The sequence below is a fragment of the Bipolaris victoriae genome, assembly GCF_000527765.1.
Source record: "Bipolaris victoriae FI3 unplaced genomic scaffold scaffold_232, whole genome shotgun sequence".
In the NCBI taxonomy this organism is placed as follows: domain Eukaryota; kingdom Fungi; phylum Ascomycota; class Dothideomycetes; order Pleosporales; family Pleosporaceae; genus Bipolaris; species Bipolaris victoriae.
Genome location: NW_014575160.1, coordinates 1 through 10,930, shown reverse-complemented (window position 1 = coordinate 10,930; position 10,930 = coordinate 1). Strand labels below are relative to the sequence as shown.

The window sequence follows — 10,930 nt, the reverse complement described above, 5'->3', positions numbered from 1 at the left end:
GAGTTATTCTACTTGCCTAAGTTACTGTCCTATTGCACACTGTCTCTCTATCTGCGAAAACTAACCAATAAGAAGCTTGACACCAGAAGCCTTATATTACTTCCACTCGAGCTATACTCTTAACAAATAGTAGTAGGTCTTAGGATAGTATACTATCCTAGATATCCTACTAAGAGGTAGAAAGATAGAATAGATAGAATAGTAAGACTAGAAGTAATAAGGATATAAGAATAGATAGATTTTATTATTACTCTTATTATAGTTAACCTAAATTATACTTTCTTACTAATTACTTAACTTTATAAGATTAATACTTATTAGTCTATTTAATATAGATTAGAAATTATTAAACTTATTACTATTTACTTTACTAAGCACGCTACTCTACTATATCGCTAGATAACTACCTTACGGCGCTCTTTACACTATCTTGCTCGCTCTAACCCGGATCGAGCTTAGAGAAGTATCAGCACCCAACCCCGTGTAATACATCGTTTCGAGTTAGTATCCTAAGTGGTTTCTTGACCATTATACTATCATCCCTAGGGAGAGGATCCTTTCTATTGTTACTTGTAACACTCTTATAGGTCTCTTTAAAGAATTTCACTCGCTCTAACTCTAGACCGAACTTGGAGAAGTAGAGGCACACAAACCCCGTGTAACATTATGTGCATTTCGAATACTAGAGGCATGAGGAAAAAACTGAAGGTACTATGCATGAGTGTCTCTATTGAAACAAACACATACTATACCTATGCAGTGGGCGCCGCAATCGCCCCCTGAAACCCGTTCGAGGTAGCCAAAAAAGAGGTAGCCATGCCATGATGTTATACATTCAAACATCCCTCATTATGATATCTTGCAAGAAAAAAAACAGAACAGTGCCATTTCCCAATTCCCCGTTTCCATGCAAAAAAAACCCCCTTCATAAAACCTAACAACAGCTCCCCCAACCCTGCTGTTTCCCCTTCTTACTCGCATCATTAAGATTGACACCACCTCTATTCGCACCTCCACCCCCAGGCCCTTTAACACCACTCCTTCGATCATTTAAATCGTACTTGCCCGCCTCAATATTCTGATATATTCTCTCTGCAACCTCCAGAAACGCTCTTTCGACGCCCTCTCCGCTCTTTGCGCTCGTCTCCACATACTGCATGACGCCGTTTGCTTTGCACCATTCTTCTGCTTCTTCGCGCGAGACCTGGCGCTTGTTTGCGGCGGCTTCGGAGGCGAGGTCGGATTTGTTGCCGACGAGGACGACGACGATGCCTTCTTCGGCGATTTGACGGAGATCGTGCAGCCACGAGGTTGCGGAGAGAAAGGTGTTTTTGCGCGAGATATCAAAGACCAGCAATGCGCCTGAGGCGCCGCGGAAGTAGCTGCGGGTGATGCTCTTGTATGTTTCTTGGCCGGCGGTATCCCAGAGCGACAGCTTCATGTGCTTTTGTTCTTGTTTTTGTTTCGCGGGGGAGATGGGGGCTTGTGCTTGGGCCGCAGCCGAGGGGTTATTGATGTTGAGGGCGTATGAGGCTGGGGGGCCGACGGGGACTATGCGCGAGCCGAATTCTACGCCGATAGTTACATCGTGGTGTGGTGAGAAGCGGCCTTCGCACAGCCGGACTGTGAGCTACACTCGGTCAGCGCTGGGGAAGAGCAGGCCATGTTGTTGATATCGTCGTCGCATACACTTGATTTACCGCATCCGGAGTCGCCTAGGGATACGATTTTTGCTATGTAATCCCATGGTTGAGCCATGATCGTCTGCAACGCCGTGCGACGGCGGGTATGGGAGCCGGGGCTCGGAGGGTGGCTTATGTGATGCTCTACACCACGTGCGAGAGAGGCTAGCTATAGTGTGTTTGGAGACGCGGTTTTTGTGCAGTTACGAGCAGTTGGCAAGGTGAGAAGCGTGTTAGCGGGTTTGACGGGAGAAAGTTGGGTCGATGGGGATACAGGTGAGGTCAGGTCAGGGTTCAAGAATGCGGTCATAGCTCGGCAGCCGCTTGAGTCGAAGGAGACGGCGAACCACGATGTAACTGCAAATGCAAATAGTGCAGACTTGGACGTCCCGTCCCAACCAAGTGTTGATGGCATGTCTGTCGCATCCGTCATTTATTTTTTTTATTTTTTCGCTGTGGCTGGTACTCGGCATGTCTACTTGACATGCCAGCCGAAGTATCTCCGGACGGTCCTGCTGGACTTTGAAGGCACCAAGAATACGGCTGCGCCCTCTGAAAGAAATTCACATGCGAAATCTACAGTCGTGTCGAGAACTTCAGGCAACAGCCAACGTGAAAAAGGTGGGTAGCTAGCAGGCTGGGTGGATGGCAGCGTGCAGGCTAGGGAGGATAGCGGCGCGTGGGTACATGTCCTGTCCTGTTCACGAGGATGCCGGCCCCGACAGCTATCGATAACCCGACGCGCACTGGCTTGGCTCTGCGACGATGAGCAACGCCCATCGACAGCAACTCGCCCGATAGCTTCAGCCTCAATAGCGCCCCATGTCCTAGCGCCCTAGTAATCTATTTCCCACCACCATACATACTCTCTGGACCTTGCCATCACCACCACTCGCCGCCGGCCGTCGTCATTTTGAATCACTCAGCCTGGTCGCGTCAGGCTGCATGTCTCTTCGACTGCGTCATCCGCGCCTGCCTCTCGCACTCCGGTACCCTTGCGCTCGACCGCCTCACCACCGCTGACCTCTCGCCCGACTGCACGCTTGCCCTGGCGCTGCATCCACAGTACATAGGCCCGGGCCGCCACTGCAAAGCCACTTATTTCTGATCCCGCCCATCGCTCGTCCCAGCCCATCATGTTCTCCGAATGTAAGTAGTCCCGCGCCTTATCAGGTACATGTGACAAGGCCACCGCCTCGTGTCTTGGGTCCTCTGCTTCACTCGCGTGACTGACATGCGTGCTTCACAGATGCATCCAAGTTCCTCTCCCAGTCGCAGTCCCGCCTGTCGCTCGGCCAGCCAGACTCAACCTCGACCCGCAACACCCCCGAGAGGCAACGCCCGCCATCGCGCGCTGCCCAGACCTACCTCCAGCGCCGCAACATGCCTAACCCTTACAACTCACAGGCCATGAGCCGCTTCGCTTTTGCCTCCCGAACCTCGAATGCGCCCGCCCCCCTGTTCTACTCCGCTACCGATGATTTCCGGGAAGAAGACGATCATGTCGAGCACGACCGGGAAATGGCAGACCACTATGCCCTGCAGCGCTCACGGCGGCAGTTTGGCGCAAGCAACTTGTCAGAATCATCAGAGGTCGAAGACGACCTTGTCCAACGATCAGATCATACCATAGAAGCAGACAGGGGCGACCACGACTCTCCGGCTTATGGTTTGGGGCGGGGAATCAAGAGCTCGTGGATAGGCGACAAGCCTGCGCGTGGAAGGTCTACAACCGCCAAACAATCACACGACGAAGAGCGGGAATCCAGTGTTCCCTTGTCCGAAACCACCGATCGCAGCAGTAGGGGGAGAGGCAATTTGGTAGATGTCGAGCTCGAATCAACAGATCGAGAGAGCATGGAAGAGGTGGATCGGGACGAGTTGCTAGGTCATCAGGACGAACCACCACCATCATTCCAACAGTTTCGAAATATGCCAAGGCAAAAACGCGGCCGCAGTCAGCTGCGGAATACCCTCCCCATACCCCAGGAGACCGACGAGGATACCCTGCTTGAGCATCCACGGCCCATGAGTCCGGATCGCCAAACCGTTCCCGATGACGTACCGGAAAACCCGACGATAGCGCCGCGCCATAACTTCTTCTGGGCTGAGCTCTTCATAATCGTCCAGTGTGCCATTCTGGGCACATGGTTCATTTCATTTCTACAAGAGTCGCCACCCAACAAGAAGAACCCGTTGGGCGACACCATTTACACCGTCTTGCACTCGTCATTCCACCTGATTGGTGTTTATTCCCTCGTCTCAGTCATAGTCGGAGTTCTATGGCTATCCCTACTACGGTCCTTTGCCCGGCCTTTGGTGAGCCTGATGCTACTGGCAGTGCCGGTCATCTCCGTGTCCTTTTTCTTCTACCCTTTTGTGTCAAGTTTCAAAGGGTATTGGCATGGCGACAGCATTCAGGATCGGATGATGCGCTGGCTCTCGTTTGGCCCATTAATATTGGCTGGCTCCTGGGTGTATACCATTCTCAAGGCGCGTCATTCACTGGAAAAGGCCACCGGCATGTTGGAGTTTTCTAGCGAAATCTTGAGGGCGCAGTTTCCCTTGCTCCTTGTAGGCATTGCAACACTGGCCGCTGTCATTCTCTGGTCCTGGCTGTGGCTTCTCATGTTCACACATTTGTTTCTTGGGGGTCACTTTGCAGGCAACAAGTCTCGGTGGATCATCGATGCAAGCACATGGTGGCTTGGTATTGCCTTCTTTTTGGACTACTTCTGGACCTTGGCTGTCATTGCAGGTGTGCAGAGGGCGACTACAGCAGCAACGGTTTCTCAGTGGTATTTTCATCGCAACAGCGTGCCGGCGCCTTCTCCCAGGACCGTTGTTCAAGCCTCGCTCAGCCACGCGACATATACCATGGCTGGCACGATTTGCTTGTCAACGCTCATTTCCCTTGTAGTTCGCCTGCCGCTCATTGTTCTCCCGAGGAGAATTGCCGGCATGATCAGCATGTGCGCTTACTCGATAATGCCGACTCCGATTGCTGCCTTGACGAACCCACTCACTCTAACCTTTGCGTCCATTCACGGCGTGCCACTGAATCAGGCTGCTCTGGGTCTTTCCCAAATGAATTTTATTTCTGCAGGATCCCCAACAACGACCCTCGGCCCAAGATCGTTCAAGGACCATGGCCGACCATCAATACAGTCGTACAGGCTCGCCAAACTCCTCCTCCATGCCATCCGCTGGGTCATCACGTTAGCACTCGGCTTTGGTGGCTGGGTCTCGACCGCACGCATGCTTCAATTAGGCAACGGCACGGTGCCTTACAAGGGCAGTCTTTATGCTTACATTGTTGGTCTAATTAGTGCAGCAATAGGTTGGGGTGCTCTAGGCGCCATGGAAGGTGTCCTCGGCGGTATTCTGGATGCAGTGCTGGTATGCTGGGGCAGTGAAGTGGGGAGAGACGGCCAAGGAGAGGCCAGGTACTGCGTCGATGCAGGCCGTCTGTTTGGCAACGAAGTCACGGGTCGGGGGAGAGCACGATATGAGGTTTGATGTGAATTTGTGACCGCGTCATTGGCAAGGAGTTTTTCAGGTCAACTTGGATGGCCCCAGTCTCGTTTTGGGTATACCTTGGCTCCTTTTTCTTTTTCTTTTCTTTTTACATTTTCTTTGTCATGAGGCCCGTGTTTGGCATGAAATGTAGCGCTTGTACCGCGTAGCAGCACTCGAGAGAAGCATTGTTCTCTATTGGTTTCTGGGTTCAACATATGTAGGCTAGGGGAGAGAAGAGATAGATGTACAGTTCCAGGTTCTTTGGTCGTATCTTCTTTTAGGCATGGCGTGTAGTGTGAGGACGCAGTGTCCACGCCCAGACAATATATATACATATACTTATATATATAGCCACGTCCAGCCCAACGGATCTAAGCATGTATGGCGCGATGCAACAGCAGCGACAGGTGCCAGGCCGGTCTGCGTCATGGTTCGCTTAGCGAGTAGCGCGCAGTGACGCGTGGGAAAGCGGGACCAAGATCAACACGGCTACTGCAGCCCAAACATGGGCCCAGCGCAGCAACGAGCAACACAATAGCGCTCAGCCTCTATGGAGTGCTCTCCCCGCCGCCATGTCCTCGCGCACCGTTCCGACAATGAAATCCCTGTCTACGGCTGAACGTCGCTCCGTGAATGCAAACCACTCGTCGGCCTCGCGACCCCGCGTCGCCCTTGGAGAAGAACACGATCGCCGCACCACCAGCACAGCACCGCATGCGAAGAAGCACTCGGCCACCATGCGCGCAACTGGCGCCACCACGGGCGAGCGCCGTACCGAAAAGCGCGAGGTGCGAGAGCGAGAGACCGAGGTCAGGCGCATCAAGACGCCGCTGAAGTCCTCGAGCGAGAGCCATCCGAGTACTCGAAGCCGTGCAGAGAAACCGGCGCGTGATGTTGAGAGACCGTCTCGGAGTGCTGCCTCGCAAAAGTCGCAACCCGAAGAGCCCCAGACGCCATGGGAACCACAGGCATCGCTGGTACCGCATACGACGGCCCCGCTGGCCACACGCATTTCCATGCCTCCCCTCGCGTCCACCGCCCCCGTGTCGTTGCAGCCTACACCACTCGCACAGCTGTCAGTTGAGGCCCAGGAGAGGGCGATTCTCGAGGATCTGCTGTTTGTATTTATGGGCTTTGAAGGGCAGTACATTCGCTTCAGCGATGCATACAACCCACATGAAGAGAAGGAGCGTCTGGTGGGCCCCCAGTTTCGTCTGATGCCCGGCCTCGACCCGAGTCTGCGCGACCTGACCAAGTCCATGTTAAAGACTGCCACCCATTACATTGCTGTCGAAGCCTGTGTTGAGGTTCTGAGTAGGGAGGAGTACGGTGCTGTCAACCATGCCCTGTGTGCGGCTGTACGCCGATTGCTGAAGGACTATCTCACGCTCGTAGCCCAGCTCGAACACCAGCTTTTGACCAACGAATCCTTCACCCTCCACGTGCTAAATTTACATACAAAACAAACAAGTCACATGTTGTTTCAGCTCTACACGACAGGCATCGAATTGCTGAAAGCAAACGGTATACTGGAGGATGAGAAGGATGAGGACTCGGCAGACGACGATAGCAATGATTTTGAGAATATTCTTGAATCGTTACGAGAAGGGGGCAACACGACCAAGAAACTCTGCAAAGGCGGAAGTGTACTGGGCCTGGTCACAAAACGCCTTGCTTCAATGTCGGGAGATCCAGCAGCGCGCACACTGTTGACTACTCTGCTACGGGAAGCTAGTAGACCATACATGGCCATGCTGAACGAGTGGTTACATCACGGCGGCATCAAAGACCCACATTCCGAGTTTTTGATCAAGGAGCAGAGGAGCATCAAGCGCGAGCGGTTAGATCAAGATTACACGGATGAATACTGGGAGAAGAGATATACCATACGCGACAACCTTGTTCCTCCACAGCTCGAAGCAGTAAAGGATAAAGTACTACTAGCAGGCAAATACCTCAACGTAGTCCGCGAGTGCGGAGGCGTCGATGTTAGCAAGATTGTGCAGGACGCGCCAACTAGCTTTGACGATCCTCGCTTTCTAGACAATGTCAACTCCTCATACGCCTACGCAAACTCGTCGCTTCTCAACCTGCTCCTTACGACACATCAACTCCCTGCACGACTGCGTTCACTGAAGCACTACTTCTTCCTCGACAGATCCGACTTCTTCACCTACTTCCTTGAGATGAGTGAGCTTGAGCTCAAGAAGCCAGCTAAACACGTTAATGTCGGCAAGCTGCAATCTCTCTTGGATCTCGCTACACGTCATGCTGGTTCGGTTGCCGTCGAAGACCCATACAAGGAAGATATCAAGGTCCAGATTAACAATACTGGTCTGACAAATTGGCTCATGAAGATTGTCAATGTCCAGGGTCTGGATCAGGAAACTGCTAGTGCTACACTGTCAAGTTATACGCCGGCAAATTCCGCGCCCATTACAGATGATACCAACATCACAGGATACCAAGCACTAGTCTTTGACTACGCCATGCCATTCCCACTGTCACTGGTAGTCAGCAGAGTCACACTAACGCGCTATCAATTACTCTTCCGATACCTCCTGAGTTTAAAGCACCTCGAGACGGACCTAGCCAAGTGCTGGGGCGAGCAGGGCAAGAATGCCGCCTGGAAACATCGGTCAAGGAACCCTCGTATTGAACAGTGGAAACGCCGAGCGTGGACACTTCGTGCACGTATGCTGGTCTTTGTGCAACAACTTACATATTACTGTACATCGGAGGTCATTGAGCCCAACTGGACCTCATTGATGTCGCGGATAAGCGAGGAGAAGAACCAAGACGCAAGGGCCAAGGGCAGGATGAACGAGGACGAGAGCGGTGGACCTCAAGTGAAGCGAACAGTAGACGAACTGATGCAGGACCATGTTGATTTTCTCGCAACCTGTTTGAAAGAATGCATGCTTACTAACAGTAAGCTGCTGCGAGTAAGTTTTGCATCACCTACTTCACTTCCCATGCTAACAAATCTCCCCAGATCAACAACAAGATCATGCAAACATGCTCCATGTTCGCCTCCTTCACCTACTCGCTATCCCGCTACCTCGTAACCGGTGACCCGGACCTTGTCGCTCAAATCAACGCCACTTTCGCACCTCCCCAACCATCCCAAACTTCAAAACCCTCAAAAACCCCTGCTGCTGCTGCTGCTGCTGCTGCCCCGCTGCTCAATGCCACACATAGACCCACCACGCAGTTTGTGTACGACCCCCAGCGTGTCGACAAGATGTTCGACATGCTCGCCAAGTATGAAGAGAATTTCACAAGGCATCTTAAGATTTTGCTGGATACATTGAATTATCTCGCTGCGACGGAGACGGTGGTCTTTTTGAGTCTTTGTGCACGTCTTACGAGTGCAGGTGAGGGGTTGAGCGGGTTTCAGGTTCCGATGGGTATGGAGGGTATTGCGTAGTTTCTTCGGCATATTGACAACGTCGTTGTTTCTTCTTCTTTTGATCCATTTGAAATTATGGAGTGGGTTAATTCTTCTTCTTTTTTTTTAGCATGTATAAGTTTGTCAAGGCGCTTCAGCGATACCAACGGGCATATGGAGCCATATGAGTTTATGACTTTTCCCACCCTACCCTCTTCTATAAAGTAGAATTCTTGGTCCCCGACATTTCGGTATTGCAAGGTATATCTTAGATACATACTGATGTGTGAAAAGGAGCGATTGAAAATAAAAACAAAAAGAAATTGAAGTTTGAAATTCAACTGAGCCATGTACGCACTGGGCAAGTAACTACACAAGAAAAGAAGAAATCTAATAAAACTTAAACGGACACCCCTTCCCCGCACTCTCCCCCATCGTCTTCTCCCTAACCACACTCTCCGTCAACCGCATAAGCCTCTCCCCCAACTCCTCATCCTGCGACATTGCGCTGCCAGGCTCAGGAATAGCAGGCGGGCAAACATACTGACCACTCACCTCCGTCTTCGTCGCCGCAAACATCGTGCTAACCGCGCCTTCAAACTGTGTTTTTTTAAACGGGGCTAAAGCGACGCTGACGCCGTAGCCGGCAAGTGGGTAAGCCTCGTGGATGTGCTCGACGGACTGGCGCGTCTCGACTACACCGGGGTGCGTGGCGTTGACGAGGAGGTTTGGATGCGAGGAAGCGAGGTGGCGGGCTAGGTAGCGAGCGTAGAGTATAGCTGCGAGTTTGGAGCGGCCGTACTGGCCGTTTGGTCCCAGATCCTGATTTAGTTCCTCCAAGGAGGCGAAAGAAGTGTTGCTAGGAGCGTTTTGGTGCGCGTTGGATGCGAGCTGTGCTATGCGGACTTTGGTGCCTGTGGCGGCGGTGGATTTGAGGAGGGGGAGCAAGTGCGAGGTTAGGACTGCGTGGCCCATGTGGTTGGCGGCCATGTGTAGGTCTACGCCGTTGGAGGCGAGTTGGTACGTCATTATGCCGCGGCCGGCGTTGTTGATAAGGATGTCGAGGCGGTCGGTTTTCTTGGTGATTTCAAAGGCGGTGCGGCTCACGGCAGACCAGTCGGAGAGGTCGCATTGGAGCCATTCTACGCGCGAGGCTTTGTCTTGGCCGAGTTCTGAGGCGATGGCTGCGGTGGCGTCCGAGGCGATGTCTTTGCTCATGGAGATAATGAAGAGTTTGGAGATGTTTTTGGAGAGGAGCGTGTGTGTGCAGCCGTAGCCAATGCCTTCGGAGCCGCCAGTTACGACGGCGACTTTGCCGCTGAGGTCGGGGACTTCTTCGAGGGAGAATTGCTGGTCTGCGGGTGCGAGGGAGTGGGCGCCAGAGACTGTTTTGCCGAGGTTTTCGGCGATTGTGTTTTTGATGGTTTGCATGGTGCTGTTTGTTGGAGTTTCCACTGGGCCGGCGAAGCGGTCGGTGTTTGGCTTGTTAGACGGAGTAGTTTTGGGTGAAGTTGAAGAGAATCTCGCTACGGATATGCGTGGTGTTAGAATTGAGGTTTTTTGACTGGAGCAAGATTGAAGGGCAATCCTAGTCCTAAATAACCTTGCTGCCTGCATGATTGCTACATATGTCACAATATGTTCCTATGTGCTCTCTTTAGCTATTTGGCTCTGAGATCATTGCCTGGTTGGACAAGCCAAAAGCAATTTTGTACAATGACGTTGGCCCGTTCCGGGGAACACGGCAGCCAATGCCATTTTTGCTTGATGTCAGCACTTCTGCACGTTCAGCGCGTTGCTCGGACATTGTGGAGTAGATCGAAGGTAGATCGAATACATTGACATGGGAATGACGCGTTGATCAGAGGTCGGTCGACTATGATATATTAGGGCTAGCGTTGCTGTCATGCATGGGTTCTATCTCAACTTCATCCGCTAGTACGCGACGGGCCCTTGCATGATATGCATCAAGGATTGCCGCTATATACATTGCCATGTGTTACACGGGGTTGGGTGCTGATACTCCTCTAAGCTCGATCCGGGTTAGGGTGAGTGAGTTGGTGTGAAAAGCGTCGTGAGAGTTTGTCTGGCGATGCAGTGGAGTGGTGTGCTTAAATAGAAGGTAACAAAGGTTCGACAACTACTAATCTATATTAAATAGACTAATGAGTAATAATCTTATAAAGTAAAGTAACTAGTAAGAAAGTATAATTTAAGTTAACTATAATAAGAGTAATAATAAAATCTATCTATCCTTATATCCTTATTACTTCTAGTCCTGCTATTAGAACTTTAACCCGCTATTACTAATAGCTGTCTCTACTTCTAATAGTTGCCA

The 10,930-nt window shown here is 51.7% G+C and overlaps 4 protein-coding genes across 4 annotated transcripts; 2 read left to right on the top strand and 2 right to left on the bottom strand.

Annotated features, from left to right (window-relative positions):
* Positions 1 to 934: 934 nt before the first annotated feature.
* COCVIDRAFT_21275 (hypothetical protein) lies at positions 935 to 1,758 on the bottom strand (the record flags this gene model as incomplete). Its single annotated transcript, XM_014694717.1, has 2 exons — positions 935 to 1,630; positions 1,690 to 1,758. The coding sequence occupies 2 exons, from the start codon at positions 1,756 to 1,758 to the stop codon at positions 935 to 937; spliced, it is 765 nt and encodes a 254-aa protein (XP_014550203.1).
* Positions 1,759 to 2,818: 1,060 nt separating this feature from the next.
* On the top strand, positions 2,819 to 5,201 carry COCVIDRAFT_21274 (hypothetical protein; the record flags this gene model as incomplete). Its single annotated transcript, XM_014694716.1, has 2 exons — positions 2,819 to 2,831; positions 2,932 to 5,201. 2 exons carry the CDS (start codon positions 2,819 to 2,821, stop codon positions 5,199 to 5,201), a joined length of 2,283 nt encoding a protein of 760 aa, XP_014550202.1.
* Positions 5,202 to 5,773: 572 nt separating this feature from the next.
* Positions 5,774 to 8,631, top strand: COCVIDRAFT_31983 (hypothetical protein; the record flags this gene model as incomplete). Its single annotated transcript, XM_014694715.1, has 2 exons — positions 5,774 to 8,146; positions 8,197 to 8,631. 2 exons carry the CDS (start codon positions 5,774 to 5,776, stop codon positions 8,629 to 8,631), a joined length of 2,808 nt encoding a protein of 935 aa, XP_014550201.1.
* Positions 8,632 to 8,982: 351 nt separating this feature from the next.
* COCVIDRAFT_31982 (hypothetical protein) lies at positions 8,983 to 10,023 on the bottom strand (the record flags this gene model as incomplete). Its single annotated transcript, XM_014694714.1, has 1 exon — positions 8,983 to 10,023. One exon carries the CDS (start codon positions 10,021 to 10,023, stop codon positions 8,983 to 8,985), a length of 1,041 nt encoding a protein of 346 aa, XP_014550200.1.
* Positions 10,024 to 10,930: the final 907 nt, after the last annotated feature.